The 19951-nt window shown below is 44.3% G+C and overlaps 1 protein-coding gene across 11 annotated transcripts in view; it reads left to right on the top strand.

The window, feature by feature from the left end:
* Positions 1–19951, top strand: part of LOC137321142 (putative cytochrome P450 120) — a 122356-nt gene that overhangs the window by 24131 nt on the left and 78274 nt on the right. For all 11 annotated transcript variants that reach the window (XR_010962722.1, XR_010962720.1, XR_010962721.1 and 8 more), the window contains 2 exons: positions 14257–14341; positions 16885–16920. Coding sequence is in view for 8 of the 11 variants with exons in the window: in XM_067983381.1 (XP_067839482.1) it covers positions 14257–14341; positions 16885–16920 (121 nt within the window). In the remaining 3 variants the exon portion in view is untranslated. The remainder of the gene's footprint in view (positions 1–14256; positions 14342–16884; positions 16921–19951) is intronic.

The raw sequence follows: 19951 nt of genomic DNA, 5'->3' as shown, positions 1-19951 counted from the left end.
GTGTGTATTTGTTGAGTTCGGAAAGGTTTAAGATGTCTGTCTTTTTAACAGCTCGCACACACAGACAGTCATAATCATCATGCCTATGATTCCTCTCAAGACTTCTGAACTGGGTTGCTTAGTGCCTCTCTTTAAATTGGGTCCCCAGATTGCCTGCTTCAGTTTGCTTCCTGCACCCATGTAATATTATGGAACTGTTTTGTTATCAAATTGTGTAGTTTTGCTATGAAATTTCAGATTATTGTGTTACTTTGAGGTTTTATTTCATGTTTTTTTTTAACCAATTTTTCTCCTCAACTTCTCTCCTAAAAGTGTTAACTTTTTGGTGGGGTGCAGTTCCATGTCAGCCTATTGATACCTGGCCATTATTCATGTGGGAGCCTCACGACGGTGAGTGCCAGCAGGTTATTTTAACCATGAAGATCCTTTACTGCGAGCCCGATCCTGTCTGCGCGCACACACTGTCCGGCAGCAATCACTGGAACACCAGATCAGCACCCTGACCAGTTTTCCCCTCTCCAACCCATGGGGTGCTGAGGCCAGTTGTAGTACCCCTGCTGAGATAGGCACAGTCCAGGTATTGGACCTGAGCCATTCCAGATCTGTGCATCTCAGCTACACCTAGATAAGCTTGCTGAGCCATCGGCGAGCCCCCTTCTCTTGTAACTTTAATGCCTTTTTTCTCAATTCTTTTAAGGCTTTGTACTCCAAGATGTTAAATAATGACTCTGGGGGTTTCTCATGTGGATTTTGTCCCAATGAATGGGGAAAGTACGATTGTGGTCATAGTACGTCCCTATTTCTATGTTGAAAAAGCACATGGAGAGGGGGATTTTAATTGGCAGCAGGTTTCTGGTGGGAAACCGCTGGTTTCAGTTAGATTCCTGTGTGCCCGTGGCCTAATGAGGCGACAGTGATTTTAACCGCTGGACCTCATTAACTTGTGTTGACTGACTTCCCTCCAGGAACAGCGGTCTCGTGGTTCAGAAAGGGGGGAAGGTTGGGGGGGGGGGGGGGGTTCTGGGATTGGGAGGCCTAAACTTTCCTTGCAGGGCCCTGGAGGAGCACTCACCATCATGAGGCTCCCACATGAATTATGGCCAGCTTGGCCAGGTATCAGTAGGCTGACATGGAACTGCACCCCACCAAAAAGTTAACACTTTTAGGAGAGAAGTTGAGGAGAAAAATTGGTTTTAAAAAAAATACATGAAAAAGGAAAGTTTTTAAAAAGAAAAAATTACTTTGAACAGTCTCTTCTGCTTCCGATCTCTTGTCACTTGATGTTACTTGACAGAGAATGCTGTAGCGCCTTCCCCGCTCAGGTTGCAGTTAAAATCGCAGTCTGGTGATGTCATCGGACCCAGATCTGCATATTTAAAAGAAGGACCCTGCTGGCTTCAGACGTGACATCGACTGATAAGTCACCCGGCAGATTTTACCTGCCTCCCTGCCGGGCGGGAAGGCTTAAAATTGACCCCATAGTATATTTATTGCTAGTTCTCGTTGAATTTGTCATTTCACGGACACCTACTTTGGGCCTTTCTCCCTCCTACGCTGCTCAGTGACGTATGATATGTGGAGGGGCTGCATACTTCTTCAATCAGCTCCATTCACTGCATCAAGTCTGACACTTCCTCGTATTGGCCCAGTCTGGGAATCGATTCTCATTAAACTGTCCCTTGTTGCAACTGAAGAGAAAAGGAAGCCTTAAACAGTGGGTCCCTGTGATGATATTTTATAGCAGTCTTTACATTTATTGCTTTTTTTTCCAGATACAAGTGGGGAAAGCTTTGCAGGGAAAGTATTCCCTGGGGAACTGCGTGGTGCAGTGGGTTTGACACTGGCTTTTCACCTCTGGGAAGTGGGTTCATATCCAAGCCAGACTGTTGGATTGAAACTCTCATCTGTCTGTTGGCTGTAAGGTCCTATGTGAAACAAGACGATAATTACTGATGAGGAAAACCATTTGGCCCCTTAATTCATCCATCTAGAGTCCCCCAACCAATTGGGCCTCAAATGATTCCAGGATTTATACCTCCCCATCTCTGTCTAGGAGTCCATTCCGTGTGTTGGTCACTCTTCGTGTAAAGAAGAATTTCCTGACAATCCTAACGTTTTTTCTTTTGCTGGTTTGAAGCTCTGTCCCCCTATCCTACTCTTGCAATTTAATTTAAAGTAATATTCCGGATTTACTTCATTCCCATAACTATTCTATCTACCTCTATAAGATCACCTCTCGGATGTCCTCTTTCAAGGCTGAAAAGTCAAAGTTTCTCCAGTTTTTTTCTCGTAACTGAGACCTCCAAAACTTGGAGTCATCCTTGTGGCTCTTCCCTCTACTGTCTCCAATGCTCGAATGTCTGAGACCAGAACTGTACAATGTGATCATGACTTCCTCTGACTTGTTTGACTCTATAATTCTACCGGCTTTGTTGATTCCTGCCATGCATTGCTTAGGCATGTTGAGTATTTCTACTAAGACCCCTTGATCTCTTTCAACTTCATCCATAGCTATTTCAACACTATTCTTGGAGTACATGTTGCCCATGTGCTGCACTTTTATGCCTGTCTATGAAATTTCATCTGCCATTGTTCTGTCCACTTACACATTTTGTCCAGCTCATTCTGTAATTTCTGAGCTGCCTCCTCTGATTCCACTGTCCCTCCTAGTTTGGTATCATCTACAAACTTGACCAATGCAGTCTTAATCCAGTTCCTAATGTGCCTGGGTCTACAACACAAAACTGCCATAATTGGCAGTCTTGCTCGCAGAGATCACAGGGTTGCTGCAGTGGTAAATGCAAAAAAAAATTCACATTGATGCAGCAGGGGTTGCATTTCTGAGGCCGGGGCTGCAGTGCATTATTGGGGCGAGTACAGGGAGCTTCACGTTGTATCTGGCTTGTACTAAGACATTGCTTAAAACCTACCTCTTTGATAAAACGTTTGGTCACCTGTCCTAATGTCTCCTCCTTTGGCTCACTGTCAATTTTTGTCTGATTGCGCTCCTGTGAAGCACCTTGAGCTGTTTTACTATGTTAAAGGTGTTATGTAAATATAAGTTGTTGCAACACCAGACCTGGCAATGCTTGATGCTGGCACTGGGTGCCTGAAATGGAAAATGTTCCATTTACACATTTAACTTTTTCTTACAAATATAACATTTTCAAAAAATACTCCCTGTAGTTTTTCCTTCCCTTGAAAGCTTTTCGGTAAATATAAATTCACAGCAGGTTTATTCTTTCAAAGAAAAAATAATAATAGGAAGATGCTGCTGCTGCTTGCATCTGTCAAAAAAGTGTGTTTTTGTTTTGAAGTGATTGGTGAACAGCTTTGGGGTTTGCTGAGTCATCATGAGTCATGGCAAAGCTCCCTAGTGACATGCTGAGCTCTCGCAATAAACCCTATCGAGATGAGTCACCAGAACTGGCTAAAAGCCAACTGCTTCTGCCTCAGCATCTCGATTCATTTATCTTTCCTTCCCCCATCAGTGTGAAGGAAAACGTATACACACGGGGGGAGGTACATCCAACCCTGATTGGGACGCGCGTTCTACTTTTTTGACTCTCCCTGTGGCTGCTTTGTGATGAATTGAAAATAAACAATGCACAAACGGCCCAAGGAGGTCCTGGCATATCTTTACCCGAGGGGTGATGAATGGAGGAAAAGTATACAATGAGACCTCTTGAGTTTAAAGGGAGGGCAAGATTAGAGAAAATGGGAGTAATTTTCGGAGAGCTATCCCTGCTGGCGCGTGTTGAAAAACCGCAGGCAGCGACCTGCAAACTTGCACGTGATGTTTAGGTGCCGGCGATTTGTAGCTGCTGCGCACAAATTCTCCTTGGGAGAGACAGAGCGATACATCATGAGACAACCCACATCACATGGGAAGCAGGTAGAACAGGATCGTGAAGTTAGATTTCTGTTAACAAGTCTGTGCAGGAAAGAGGAATGCATCACGCGGCTTGTAGTTCCACACACTGCCATGACAACCCTGTCTCGTGGAAACCAGAGAAAAAAGTTTGCAAATAACAGACCCAAGTTGCTGGAGGAGAAAAATTTTTTAAAAGCTTCAAGGCGAAAGAAAGAACGTGCATTTATACAGCGCTTTTCACTACCACAGGATGTCCCAAAGCGTTTTATAGCCAATTAGTTTTGAAGTGCACAAAGCAAGGTCTCAAACAGCAATGAGATAAGGACCAGATAATTTGACTTTATAGTCATGTTAGTTAAGGGACAAATATTGGCCAGAACTTCGGGAGGAACTCCCTGCTCTTCGGTCATGATGTGGAGATGCCGGTGATGGACTGGGGTGGACAAATGTAAGGAATCTTACAACACCAGGTTATAGTCCAACAGTTTTATTTGAAAATCACAAGCTTTCGGAGATTATCTCCTTCGTCAGGTGAGTGAGTGAATGAGAGGTTCTCAAATCGCATATCTTGTATTAGGCTGGGACACAATCACACCAATCAAAAGGTCATGATGTGGAGATGCCGGTGATGGACTGGGGTTGACAATTGTAAACAATTTTACAACACCAAGTTATAGTCCAGCAATTTTATTTTAAATTCACAAGCTTTCGGAGATTTTCTCCTTCCTCAGGCAAATGTTTCAAGATCTCCTTGAAGCCTACGCATTTATACATATTGAACAATAATAAATGGTGTTTACAGACTGCCTCTGCAACTGCCCGTTGCCAAGGCAATCACCGTGTTCAGACAGAGAGGTGTTACCTGCAGAACCTCCGAATACACATTCAATAAAAAAACAAACAGGGAAAAAAAAACAGAGAAAAAAAAACACAGAGAGAGGCAGAAACATCCGGAAGGCAGAGAGAGCCAGCAAATGACCCATTATATTAAAAACAGATAACATTTGTTCGCTGGTGGGGTAACGTGTAGCGTGACATGAACCCAAGATCCCGGTTGAGGCCGTCCTCATGGGTGCGGAACTTGGCTATCAATTTCTGCTCGACGATTTTGCGTTGTCGTGTGTCTCGAAGGCCGCCTTGGAGTACGCTTACCCGAAGGTCGGTGGATGAATGTCCATGACTGCTGAAGTGTTCCCCGACTGGGAGGGAACCCTCCTGTTTGGCGATTGTTGCGCGGTGTCCGTTCATCCGTTGTCGCAGCGTCTGCATGGTCTCGCCAATGTACCATGCTCTGGGGCATCCTTTCCTGCAACGTATGAGGTAGACAACGTTGGCTGAGTCACAGGAGTATGAACCATGCACCTGGTGGGTGGTGTCATCTCGTGTGATGGTGGTATCTGTGTCGATGATCTGGCATGTCTTGCAGAGGTTACCGTGGCAGGGTTGTGTGGCGTCGTGGACGCTGTTCTCTTGAAAGCTAGGTAGTTTGCTGCGAACGATGGTCTGTTTGAGGTTGGGTGGCTGTTTAAAGGCGAGTAGTGGAGGTGTGGGGATGGCCATAGCGAGGTGTTTGTCCTCATTGATGACATGTTGAAGGCTGCGGAGAACATGGCGTAGTTTCTCCGCTCCGGGGAAGTACTGGACGACAAAGGGTACTCTGTTGGTTGCGTCCCGTGTTAGTCTCCTGAGGAGGTCTGTGAAGACATTGTGATCCATCCTGGATCACAATGTCTTCACCTTCGATAACCAGTTCTTTACCCAAACACACGGAACAGCCATGGGGACCAAATTCGCACCCCAATACGCCAACATTTTCATGCACAAGTTCGAGCGGGACTTCTTCACTGCACAAGACCTCCAACCAACACTATACACCAGATACATCGACGACATTTTCTTTCTATGGACCCACGGCAAGGAATCACTAAAGAGACTACACGATAACATCAACAAGTTCCATCCCACCATCAAGCTCACCATGGACTACTCCTCAGAATCAGTTTCTTTCTTGGACACACGAATCTCCATCAAAGACGGGCACCTCAGCACCTCACTCTACCGCAAGCCCACGGACAACCTCACGATGCTCCACTTTTCCAGCTTCCACCCTAACCACGTCAAAGAGGCCATCCCCTATGGACAGGCCCTGCGAATACACAGGGTCTGCTCAGACGAGGAGGAACGCGATGGACACCTACAGACGCTGAAAGACGCCCTAGTAAGAACGGGATATGACGCTCGACTCATCGATCGACAGTTCCGACGGGCCACAGCAAAAAATCGCATAGACCTCCTCAGGAGACTAACACGGGACGCAACCAACAGAGTACCCTTTGTCGTCCAGTACTTCCCCGGAGCGGAGAAACTACGCCATGTTCTCCGCAGCCTTCAACATGTCATCAATGAGGACAAACACCTCGCTATGGCCATCCCCACACCTCCACTACTCGCCTTTAAACAGCCACCCAACCTCAAACAGACCATCGTTCGCAGCAAACTACCTAGCTTTCAAGAGAACAGCGTCCACGACGCCACACAACCCTGCCACGGTAACCTCTGCAAGACATGCCAGATCATCGACACAGATACCACCATCACACGAGATGACACCACCCACCAGGTGCATGGTTCATACTCCTGTGACTCAGCCAACGTTGTCTACCTCATACGTTGCAGGAAAGGATGCCCCAGAGCATGGTACATTGGCGAGACCATGCAGACGCTGCGACAACGGATGAACGGACACCGCGCAACAATCGCCAAACAGGAGGGTTCCCTCCCAGTCGGGGAACACTTCAGCAGTCATGGACATTCATCCACCGACCTTCGGGTAAGCGTACTCCAAGGCGGCCTTCGAGACACACGACAACGCAAAATCGTCGAGCAGAAATTGATAGCCAAGTTCCGCACCCATGAGGACGGCCTCAACCGGGATCTTGGGTTCATGTCACGCTACACGTTACCCCACCAGCGAACAAATGTTATCTGTTTTTAATATAATGGGTCATTTGCTGGCTCTCTCTGCCTTCCGGATGTTTCTGCCTCTCTCTGTGTTTTTTTTTCTCTGTTTTTTTTTTCCCTGTTTGTTTTTTTATTGAATGTGTATTCGGAGGTTCTGCAGGTAACACCTCTCTGTCTGAACACGGTGATTGCCTTGGCAACGGGCAGTTGCAGAGGCAGTCTGTAAACACCATTTATTATTGTTCAATATGTATAAATGCGTAGGCTTCAAGGCAATCAAAAGGTGTCGTTGGTGTTCAGGCAGGTTAGCCATGGACAACAGTACGTCCCAGTATACTGAATACACAATGGGTCAAATTACACAGAGAAAGAGACCCGAAAGGCAGAGAGAGAGAGAATGTCCAGTTGTATTAAAAACAGATAATTTTTTTTCCTGCTGGTGGGGTTACGTGTAGCGTGACATGAACCCAAGATCCCGGTTGAGGCCGTCCTCATGGGTGCGGAACTTGGCTATCAATTTCTGCTCGACGATTTTGCGTTGTCGTGTGTCTCGAAGGCCGCCTTGGAGAACGCTTACCCGAAGATCAGTGGCTGAATGTCCTTGACTGCTAAAGTGTTCCCCGACTGGGAGGGAACCCTCCTGTCTGGCGATTGTTGCGCGGTGTCCGTTCATCCGTTGTCGCAGTGTCTGCATGGTCTCGCCAATGTACCATGCTCCGGGGCATCCTTTCCTGCAACGTATGAGGTAAACAAAGTTGGCCGAGTCACAGGAGTATGAACCACGTACCTGGTGGGTGGTGTCCTCTCGTGTGATGGTGGTATCTGTGTCGATGATCTGGCACGTCTTGCAGAGGTTGCCGTGGCAGGGTTGTGCGGTGTCGTGGATGCTGTTCTCCTGAAAGCTGGGTAATTTGCTGCGAACGATGGTCTGTTTGAGGCTGGGTGGCTGTTTGAAGGCGAGTAGTGGAGGCGTGGGAATGGCCTTAGCGAGGTGTTCGTCATCGATGACATGTTGAAGGCTGCGGAGAACATGGCGTAGTTTCTCCGCTCCGGGGAAGTACTGGACGACGAAGGGTACTCTGTTGGTTATGTCCCATGTTAGTCTTCTGAGAAGGTCTATGCGATTTTTCGCTGTGGCCCGTCGGAACTGTCGATCAATGAGTCGAGCATCATATCCCGTTCTTACGAGGGCGTCTTTCAGCGTTTGTAGGTGTCCATCGCGTTCCTCCTCGTCTGAGCAGATCCTGTGTATTCGCAGGGCCTGTCCATAGGGGATGGCCTCTTTGACGTGGTTGGGGTGGAAGCTGGAAAAGTGGAGCATTGTGTGGTTGGCCGTGGGCTTGCGGTAGAGTGAGGTGCTGAGGTGCCCGTCTTTGATGGAGATTCGTGTGTCCAAGAAAGAAACCGATTCTGAGGAGCAGTCCATGGTGAGTTTGATGGTGGGATGGAACCTGTTGATGTTATCGTGTAGTCTCGTCAGTGATTCTTCGACGTGGGTCCATAGGAACAAAATGTCGTCGATGTATTTGGTGTATAGCGTTGGTTGGAGGTCCTGTGCAGTGAAGAAGTCGTGCTCGAACTTGTGCATGAAAATGTTGGCGTATTGGGGTGCAAATTTGGTCCCCATGGCTGTTCCGTGTGTTTGGGTAAAGAATGGTTATCGAAGGTGAAGACATTGTGATTAAGGATGAAGCGGATGAGTTGTAGAATGGTGTCTGGAGATTGGCTGTTGTTGGTGTTGAGTACTGAGGCTGTTGCAGTGATGCCGTCATCGTGGGGGATACTGGTGAAGAGTGCCGAGACGTCCATCGTGGTGAGGAGTGTTCCTGGTTCAACTGGTCCGTGGGTGCTGAGTTTTTGTAGGAAGTCTGTAGTGTCGCGACAGAAGCTGGGGGTTCCCTGTACGATGGGTTTCAGGATGCCCTCGACGTATCCAGAGAGGTTCTCACACAGGGTTCCGTTGCCTGATACGATAGGACGTCCGGGTGTGTTGGCTTTGTGGAGTAAAGGCAGGGAGGGTGCACAGAGGGCCAGAGGAACGCACTGGTTGTGTGGAGATATAGCACTGTCGCAGATTGCAGGAAAGGATGGGCATGGCCATGGAGGGATTTGTGGAGGAGGACAAGGATTCTGAATTGAATGCATTGAGGGACAGGGAGCCAGTGTAGGGGAGCGAGGACGAGAGTGATTGTTGAGCGGGGTTTTCTGCAGGACAGGATGTGGGCAGCAGAGCTTTGGAAAAGTTGGGAGTTTATTGAAGGTGGAGAATGGGAGGCCAGAAATCAATGCGTTAGAAGTGTGGAGGTGACAAAGGCACGTACAAGGGTTTCAACAGTGGAGGGGACATACTAGTACAGTAGGGGGAGCTCTTAACTTAGGGCTGAGGTACTTTATTGGAGCAGAGTAGAGGGAGCTTTACACTACAGCTGACCAGGGAGTGCTTGATGCTGACACTAGTTGCCCCAACTGAAAAAGCACTAAGCTCCTTCAGCCTGCTGAGCATAAATTCAGTTTAATCTGGGAAGAAAAAAATTATAAATAGTGTTTAACTATAAAACCAGTATTTTCTCAGCTTTTGTCAAGAATAGGTCCGATTTGTGCCCCATTTGGGAAAAAACAGTAGATTTTTTTTATCTGTTCATGGGATATGGGTGTCGCTGGCAAGGCCAGCATTTATTGCCCATCCCTAATTGCCCTTGAGAAGGTGGTGGTGAGCCGCCGCCTTGAACCGCTGCAGTCCGTGTGGTGAAGGTTCTCCCACAGTGCTGTTAGGTAGGGAGTTCCAGGATTTTGACCTAGCGCCGATGAAGGAATTGAGAAAAAGAAAGAAGGAACTTGCAATCATACAGTATGTTTCATGACCTCAGGACATCCCAAAGCTCTTTACAGCCACTGAAGTACTTATGAACTGTAGTCACTGTTGTAAGATAAGGAAATACAGCAGCCAGTTTGCCTATTGCAAGGTTCCATAAATAGCAATGAGATAATGACCAGATAAAATGATTGAGGGATAAATGTTGGCTAGGCTAGGACACTGGGCAAACTCCCCATCTCTTTGAATAGTGCCATGGGATCTTTTATACCCACCTGACTGCAATTCTGCAGTACTACAGTTCTCTGCGTGCATAGCTTATCAAGCTGATAAGTCCAACAATGACTATTTAAAACAGTACCTGGCCAAGATTGGTTTTATGTGACATGTTGCATCACACTGATAATTCCTAGAATGCAACAGTCCCTTAAGCACAGGATGACAACCTCGAGTGTCCTGCAGCAAAAGTAATGTTGCACTGTTCACCAATCGCCAGTGTCCCTTGCTGGGCAGCAACTCCCAAAATTCACTGAGAAAAGCACTTTGCATAGTGATTTTTTTGCATTGGTAAGTTTTGTGATGATTTTTCTTAAAATAAAAACATTTTATGTGTTTATTGTGCTATAAATTTTAATCTTGGATACATTTAGTGGGCTTGATTGGTGCTGAAGGGAGTTTGGAAAGTTTGTTTTGGTTGTTGATTTATTCATCTCCTTTGCTGTTTGTGAGACTTTACTGTTTGCAAATTGTTTGCCATGTTTGCTTTCATAACAACAATGACTACACTTCAAAAACTAATTCATAGGTTGTAAAGTACTTGGAATGTCCTGAGGATGTGACAAGGGAGTAGAATGAAAGTTTGCAATTACTTTCTTCTTTGTACTAGTACAATCTTTTTGTGCTGATAACTTTTTAATAGCCCACACACACCTTCATGCTTACCATATATATCTGACTGGCAGAAATCTTGTTAGGTTTTTATTTTTCAAATTTCCATATACATTTCCATATATGGTATTTGTGCGGCATTGAGATGGGTTGTTGCCAATTGTCTGGGATGGGAAGTGTAGTTGGGAAGGGTTCTCACTAAATTTCTTTATGGCAATGTTACCTTGGGTAATTTTTCAATGTCCTAGTTTTGGGCAGGAAGTTTTTGCATATTTGCATTTCTTCCTTGAGATTTTTGTGGTTTTCATGGAGTGACGGCCAAGGAGCCACAACCATTCTGGACAGTTGTCAAAGTGGCCAACCGAAGACGAGAGGATGCTGCCATTGTAAAGGAGGAGGTAGTAGCGATATTGGATAGGATAAAAATAAAGAGGCGGTACTTAAAAGTTTGGCAGTACTCAAGTAGAAATGTCACCCCCTCCAGATGGGATGCATCTTAGGTTACTGAGGGAAGTAAGGGTGGAAATTGCAGAGGCTGTGGCCACAATCTTCCAATCCTCCTTAGATACGGGGACTGCCAGGGTACTGGAGGATTGCAGATGTTACATCCCTGTTCAAAAAAGGGGAGAGGGATAAACCCAGCAACGACAGACCAGTCAGCCTAACGTTGGTGTTGGGGAAACTTTTATGGATAATAATCCGGGACAAAATTAATTGGCACTTGGAAAAGTATGGGCTAATAAACGAGTCAGCACAGATTTGTTAAAGGAAAATAATTTTTGACTAACCTGATTGAGTTCTTTGATGAAGTAGTGGAGAGGGTTGATGAGAATAGTGCGGTTGATGTTTATATGGACTTTCAAAAGGCATTTGATAGAGTACCACACAATAGGCTTGTTGGCAAAATTAAAGCCCATGGGATTAATGGGACAGTAGCAGCATGGGTAGAAAATTGGCTAAGGGACAAAAAACAGAGAGTAGTGGTGAACGGTTGCTTTTCAGACTGGAGGAAAGTATACAGTGGTGTTCCCCAGGGGTCAGTATTAGGACCACTGTTCTTTTTGATACATATTAATGACCTGGACTTAGGTATAATTTCAAAGTTTGCAGATGACACGAAACCCAGAAATGTAGTAAACAATGCGGAGGATAGTAACAGATTTTAGGAGGATATAGCCAGACTAGTGAAATGGGCAGACAAATGGCAGATGAAATTTAACGTTGAAAAGTGTGAAATGATGCATTTTGGTAGGAAAAGAAAGAAAGACTTGCATTTATATATCACGACCTTGGGATGCCTCAGAGGTTTACAGCCAATAAAGTACTTTTTTTTTTTGAAGTGTAGCCACTGTGTAGGAAACACGGCAGCCAATTTACACACAGCAAAGTCCCACAAACAGCAATGTGATAATGACCAGATAATCTGTTTTTTAGGTGTTGGTTGAGGGATAAATATTGGCCAGGACACCGGGGAGAACTCCCCTGCTCTTCTTTGAAATGGTACCATGGGATCTTCTACATCCACCTGAGAGGGCAGATGGGACCTCGGTTTAATGCCTCATCATAAAGACGGCACCTCTGACAGTGTAGCACGGTGTCAGCCAATATTTTTGTGCTCCAGTCTCTAGAGTGGAACTTGAACCCACAACCTTCTGACTGAGAGATGAGAATGCTACCCACTGAGCCACAGCTGACACCATGGAGAATAATGTTGAGGGGCAATATAAACTAAATGGTACAATTTTAAAGGGAGTACAGGAAGAGAGACCTGGGGTGTACGTGCACAAATCTTTGAAGGTGGCAGGGCAAGTTGAGAAGACTGTTAAAAAAGCATATGGGATCCTTGGCTTTATTAATAGATGTGGAGATGCCGGTGATGGACTGTGGTTAACAATTGTAAACAATTTTACACCACCAAGTTATAGTCCAACGATTTTATTTTTAATCCCACAAGCTTTCGGGGGCTTTCCCCTTCCTCAGCCGCCTGAGGAAGGGGAAAGCCCCCGAAAGCTTGTGGGATTAAAAATAAAATCGTTGGACTATAACTTGGTGGTGTAAAATTGTTTACAATTTATTAATAGAGGCATAGAGTACAAAAGCAAGGAGGTTATGCTGAACCTTTATAAAACACTGGTTAGACCTCAGCTGGAGTATTGCGTTCAATTCTGGGATGTCAAAGCCTTGGAGAGGTGCAGAAGAGATTACTAGAATGGTACCAGGGATGAGGGAATTCAGTAATGTGGAGAGATTGGAGAAGCTGGGGTTGTTCTCCTTAGGACAGAGAAGGTTAAGGGGAGATTTGATAGAGGTGTTCAAAATCATGCATGGTTTTGATAGAGTAAATAAGGAAAAACTGTTTCCAGTGGCAGAAGGGTCAGTAACCAGAGGACACAGAGTTAAGGTGATCGGCAAAAGAGCCAGAGGCAACATGAGGAAACATTTTTTACACAGTGAGTTGTAATGATCTGGAATGCACTCCCTGAAAGGGTGGTGGAAGCAGATTCAATTGTAACTTCCAAAAGGGAATTGGATAAATACTTGAAGGGAAAAAAATTACAGGTCTATGGGGAAAGAGCAGGGAAGTGGGACTAATTGGATAGCACTTTCAAAGAGCTGGCAGTGGCGTGATGGGCCGAATGGCCACCTTCTGTGCTTACCATACTATGATACTATGATACTATGAACAGAGACCATGACTGGTCTTGCAATCCTTGCAGTCCTAACCTATATGGGCCAACTTGCTCAGCAGTGAGGGTCCCTGTTCGAACGAGCCAGCACAACTCACTGTGACCAGCATCCTTTCACTGTGGAGAAACACAGGCCCTCACATAAAGGAAAAGGTGTAAGCCATTTCGCCCCCCGAGCCTATTCTGCCCTTCATTGAGATCATGGCTGTTTGCGGAACCTTGCTGTGTGTAAATTGGCTGCTGTGTTGCCTGCGTAACAGTAACTGCACTTTAAAAATAATTATTTGAATTAAATCAAAATACAATGTGAAAATAGACTTTTTGGTCCAACTAGTCTGTGTTGGTGTTTATCCTCCACATGAACCGTATTCCTAATCCCATCTACCCACCCTGTTCCCATATCCCTTTATTCCCCTTTTCCTTCAACCACCTATTTAACCTGTTCTTGAATGTTTGTATGGTCTCTGCTTTAGTCACTAGCTCTGGGGTAGTGCATTCTACATTCTATGGATGTGAAGTGCTTTGGGTTGTCTTTTTAAAAAAAAAGTTGCTTATTGGTCGTTAGACTTTAAGTTAATGGGTATCATCAATGCATAACTTCAGTAAATGAGAACAAAAACAGAAAATGCTGGAGAAGCTCAGCAAGTCAGGCAGCATCTGTGGAGAGAGAAACAGGGTTAATGTTTCAGGTCGAAGACCTTTCATTAGAACTGGAAGATGTTAAGAGTTAAAGTTTTTGAGCCCAAAACTTGTTCTTGTTCTTGCTCAGAAACTTTGACTCTTTAACATCTTCCAGTTCTGACGAAAGGCCTTTGACCTGAAACGTTAACTCTGTTTCTTCCTCCACAGATGCTGCCTGACTTGCTGAGCTTCTGCAGCATTTTCTGTTTTTGTTTCAGATTTCCAGTATCCGCAGTATTTCGCTTTTGATTCAGTAAATGATATTTTGATAAGTTGTGAGCTCTAAGGACAGACTTTTAAAATGCATTTTCAGTGGGTGTTTTTACTAAAGGTTTTCTTTTACTGGTATTTAGGAGAAGAAGCACAATTATTGAGGATGTCACTAATGCAGCTGTTTAGAGGCAAAGCACTTGATACCTATGCAGATTGTATTAACAGGTAGGCGTCTTTGCGTTAAATATGCAAGGTTAATTGTGAGGACGTAATTGAACTACACTCCAAAACTGGTGGAGCTCTGCTGCAGTTTTTCATGTGTTTGATGTGGTGCTTTTTTAATGCATTACTGTACTTGAAGAAACAAAATTTATTGCAAATAAATATTTTTGGGCCCTGAAAATCAGCAGCAGTTCCCGCAAACTCCTACTGCAAGTTCACTGGAACAGCTCCAAACTTGGTCAGGAGCCAAATAAACCAAATCCCAGCCTTGAGTTGCATTTTCTGGAAGACCTTGTGACGGCATCGACTTAAGAGGATGCGGTTTCCCTAAGCTGGGAATCGCTGCTCAGTTGGGACCTAGCTTAGCAGTGGTACAGGTGCACCTGGTCTTGCCAGGTGTACATCACCGAAACTGGCAGTGAGTCCACCTGGGGGTCCAGGCTGCGTCTGCTCCTGGCCCCCCAAAGATCAGACCACGATCTGCCACGTTCTGAAAGGTGTCAACCCTTTTCTCCAGCCCCCGCTTCTGGAGGCTGGCCACGTTTCCGAGGGGTCTCTGGGGGGCATTTGCCGCAGATGCATCATCCTACTGTCAAAGACCCATTTTTGGAGGCTCTCCCTGCATCCCCCCCCCAATCCTCACTTACAGCCTTTAGTGGAATCACCAGTGAAATCCAACAGTAGGTGCAATCCTGACGTAACTGCTGGGATTGCACCCCTATGGGTTTTAAACAAATATGGAAAATTATTGTATTATGACTAAACTAAATAAATTACTTAACTACTTTCTCCTCAAATTTATAAAAACTCTGAACTATGGGGTACATTTCCAAGACTCCTATCTGGGCATGGAGACTCATTGGATAGAAGCACGATCGTCAGTTTTAATGACTGGAAAATCGGGAGCACTGCTAATCACATGGTGAATTGGACATACTGGTCCCTGCATGTTCCAACTCATGATCTTGTCCAGCGAGAGTCTGTGCTGAGAATGGAGTCTCAGGAAAAAAAAGTACTTTATATCTCATGCAACCTGTTGTTTGGTTTTATATTTGAATGAAAGGATGGTGACTAGACTAGTTGAAAAATGTAGCGGTGCCCAAAGAATTAGGCAACAGGATAAGCACTTACACTCTACAAAAAATACTTGTCAGAAATTTTCACTTGCGATAAGCTGAATTCTTAGTACTGCAATATACAACCATCACTGCATAGACCACAGAAGTGGACTCCTTTTAAAAGCTGTCTAACTAATTTAGTGCCAGTGAACCAAAAGAAAGAACTTGTATTTATAAAGTGCCTTTCACGACCTTTCATGAAATGTCCCAAAGCCCTATACAGCCAACAAAAGTACTTTTAAAAAAAAAAGTGTAGTCACTGTTTTTGAAGTGTAGTCAATGTTGTAATGTAGGAAACGTGGCAGCCAATATGTGCACAGCAAGGTCCCACAAAAAACAATTAAATAAACGACCAGATAATCTGTTTTAGGCGTTGGTTGAGGGATAAACGTTGGACAGGACACCGGGAGCACACCCCTATTCGAATAGTACCGTGGAATCTTTTTACGTCTGCCCGAGAGGTTTAATTTCTCGTCTGAAAGATGGCATCTCCGACAGTGCAGCACTCCCTCAGTACTGCACTGGACTGTCAGCCTGGATTAAGTGCTCAAGTCTTTGGAGTGGGACTTGAACCCATGACTTTCTGACTCGGGCAAGTGTGCTACCAAGGAGCCAAGGCTGACACCAGGTTTAAAGTCAAAGTTATTGACTTTTAGCTTTGTTTTCTTTGAAATGGGTGCGACTCGCCGAGTTATCCTATCCAGTGACTAAATCCTTGTGAAACACGCCTTGGAGTTTCAGGCAAGAAGAGATCCATAATTCTCCTTTGATAACTAGAGTAGTCTAAATTTACAAGGGTTCTAAAGTCCACTAGTATTTTGTACAGGTTGCAGCCCTGACTGAATTTTCCATTTGTAGCCAAATTTGGAGTCAGCTCCCCAAAGCTAGTTCTTCTGTATCCGTGCGGAAAGTGTTATTTCTTATAGGATACATTCCAAACAAAATTAGTATGTGATGAAACCCAGTAGGTAATATGCTTGTTGCATGGGGCAGCTCACTGCATATCCCCTGTTGGGCATGTTGGAATCTTGTAGGCAAGGCTTGGGAGCATGTACTGTAGCTATATGCTATCCTCTTCAGTGACTGCAGATTTCTGGTCCTTCTGAGTAACTACAGACAAAGATATTCTTTGCCAATAGCAAGTTTAGTGAAAAAATCGAGGCAATTTTAGAACTCGATAAAAAGCACCAAGCAAAACCATCCTTGCAGTCATTTACATTGACAAACCAATCAGTAAAAGACTGAGTTTCGGTCTAAGCCTTGAAATCCTTGGAAGAGTTCTCCTAAATTTTGTTTTATCTTGGACACTTTTATGTTGCAAGATTTATTAAAGCGAATAGTGGTATCTTATTAGTTGGTGAAATGCTTTTAGCTTTGAATTTTCTTTTAAAATATATATTTTTCTAAATTACATATTTTACTATTCAGGGTGTGTGCGAGGAATCTGAAGGATCTCTCACTGAGGTAAGAACAGAAGTTGGTATCTCTGGGTTAACTAAAATGTCTTTGGGTATTAAAAGATGATGCAGACTTTCCTGACTTCTTCATTGGTCTTTCGTGATGTCCAGATCATTTTTGTCACTTCATAATCAAAGGTTGGGAAAGGTTTGTTCTGGCTGGTATTTCATGTTCCAAAACAACACCTTGATAATTCTGCTCTGATTTTCTTTATCCAAACCCTTTTTTTCCTGTCTTTCCTTGAAAGTGGCAAAGTCTTTTCACAACGTTACATCGCATGGTTTCTAGGTACCTATTCCCCAGCATCTTAATCACCTGAGCAGTACCCATTTACGTTAACTCTGTTTCCTGTCCGTCAACCAATTTTCTATCCATGCTGCTACATTTCCTCTCATAACTATACAGAATTTTTTCTAAAAAGCCTCTTAACTGATGCCTTCTAAAAATCCATAGACACTGCATCTACTGCATTTCCTTAATCATCCTTCCATGGCCTCGCCCCTCCCTATCTCTGTAGCCTCCTCCAGCCCTACAGCCCTCCGAAAACTCGAGTTCCTTCAATTCTGGCTCTTGTGCATCCCCAACTTCCTTCGCCCCACCATTGGCAGCCGTGCCTTCAGAAGTCTAGGCCCTAAGCTCTGGAATTCCCTCTCTAAACCTCTCCTCCTTTTTAAGACACTGCTTAAAACCTACTTCTTTGACCAAGCATTTAGTCACCTGTACTAATGTTTCCTTCTTTGGCTGTGTGTAAATTTTTGTCTGATAATGCACCTGTGAAGCACTTTGGGATGTTTTATTACATTAAAGGCACTTTCTAAATGCAAGTTGTTAAATAGTCACTTCAAAATACTCCATTCAATTGGTCAAGTATGACTTGCCTTTAACAAATCAGAGGAAACCTTGCTAAGAGTAGTGGACCTCATCCCCTTTCTATAACACACACGCGGAGAGAATTGCTCCCACTGTAAAATGGAGCGAAATCACAAACACTGGCATTTTGAACTCATTTATCATGTTGCTCGCAGTGATCAGAGTAATTCTCTCTTACCCCATAGTCATAAATTGCTGATTAATCTGGCAGTGGTGTATTACTGAAAGGGGTGGTGGAAGCAGAGCCAATAGTAACTTTCAAAAGGGAATTGGATATATACTTGAAAAAGAAAAATTTTCATGCTATGGGAAAAGAGTGGGGGAATAACTCGTTCAAAGAGCCGGCACATGTACGATGGGCCGAATGACGGCCTTCTGTGCTGTAAGATTCTATGATACCGATTCATTTCACATGCATGCATTATAACTGAGAATAGCTAACTCAGCACAGAGCAAGGATGGAAACTGGCACCTTCCTGGCCTGTGTGGCTCAGTACTACAGCTGCACTTAGCTATCTGGGTACAGTGGGTGGGTTTTACCCCGTTCCTCTGATTTATTTGTACTGTCCCATGGACCAGTCTGTTCAAATTGAACTTGTCCTTGAATGCTACTTATCTGTAAAACCATAATGATATACGGTGCAGAAGGAGGCCAAATGGCCCATTGTAGGAACAGGAGTAGGCCACCGAGTCCCTTGAGCACGTTCCATCATTCAGTTATATCATAGCTGATCTGTACCTCAACTCCATCAGATCTCGGTTGATTTTTTGTAATCCAAAACTAATACCGTTGCCCTGCTCTCTCCCCATAGCCCTGTATATCCCTTTCCTTGAAATATGTATTCAATTTTCCTCTTAAAAATGCAGTGGTTTCTGTCTCAGCCACTCCTAAAATATTCAATAGGCCAACAATCCACTGCATAAGAAAAATTCTCCTAACCCTTCTCCTCACTCTCTTAGTAACTAGTTTAATTTGATGACCTCTCATCACTGACTCCCCAACCGGAGGGATTAGTCTTTCCCTATTCACTATCAAAAATATCTTCACAATTTTAAAAACCTCTATTAAATCTCCTCTTAACCTTCTCTGCTGCACCTCCAGTCTCTCCTCATAACTATTGTTTCACATACCTGGTATCATCCTGATGAATTTACATTGTAAGCTTTCTATGGCTTTAATGTCCTTTTCTATAATGGGGCGTCCAAAACAACATGCAGTGCTCTAACCGTTGTATAACCAATGTTTTGTACTGCTTTACTCTTTTACTTCATGGGATAGATTTTTGTGTGAGCCTGTTTTCGGGCAGCGGAGACGGGCCTCCGTCTTAGGACATGCACTGAGAATTGCTTGAAATAGTTCCTCAGGCCATGCCTCCATTGACAGCTCGCCTGAGGAAAGACTTCAATTTTGGCCCACCTGCCTAACAGTTGGTGGCCCTCAGGTAAGTCCTGCTCCTCCTGGCTCCACATTTAAAGAAAAAAAATATTTTTACCCACCCTTTCAGTGGCGGTCGCTGACTAGGCTGCATCCATGTCCAGAAAACCTGAGTGGACCAGACCAGAGGCCTTCTCCACTCAGGGCAGCCCATTTTATGGAAAGGGTCCTCTGCCCATTCTGCTAGCCTGCCTGTCTTCCTGAAGTCTTTTACAATCCTCTTTGATGTTTGCCAAACCTCCTGTTTTTGTGTCCTTAGCAAATTTTGAGATTTGTGTTTCTCGTATCAAGTCCAAATTATCTATATACACTGAGAATAAAAGTGAATTCAGCATTGATTCTTGGGGTACATAACTTCCAACCCTTCTCCAAGCAGAGCAACACCTACTTACCCATACTTTTTGTTTCATGTCCGTCAACCAACTTTCTAACCAAGCTTCCAATAAGCAGCTTGTGAGACTCCTATTGCACAAATTCTGAAAATCAATATACATTACATCTACTGCATTCCCTTATCTATCGAGTTAGTCACTTCTTCCAAAAAATTTCTATTAAATTTGTGAAATATAATTTGTCTTTAACAAATCCATGCTGGATGCATTTCCAAATGTTTACCAAAAGAAAATAAGTACTGGTATTTATATAGTGCCTTTCATGCACTCCCGACATCCCAAAGCACTTCACAGTCAGTGAAGTACTTTTGAAGTGTAGTCGTTATAATGTAATGAAACG

This window comes from Heptranchias perlo, chromosome 4 (assembly GCF_035084215.1).
Source record: "Heptranchias perlo isolate sHepPer1 chromosome 4, sHepPer1.hap1, whole genome shotgun sequence".
In the NCBI taxonomy this organism is placed as follows: Eukaryota; Metazoa; Chordata; class Chondrichthyes; order Hexanchiformes; family Hexanchidae; genus Heptranchias; species Heptranchias perlo.
This window is presented reverse-complemented; position numbering and strand designations above follow the sequence as displayed.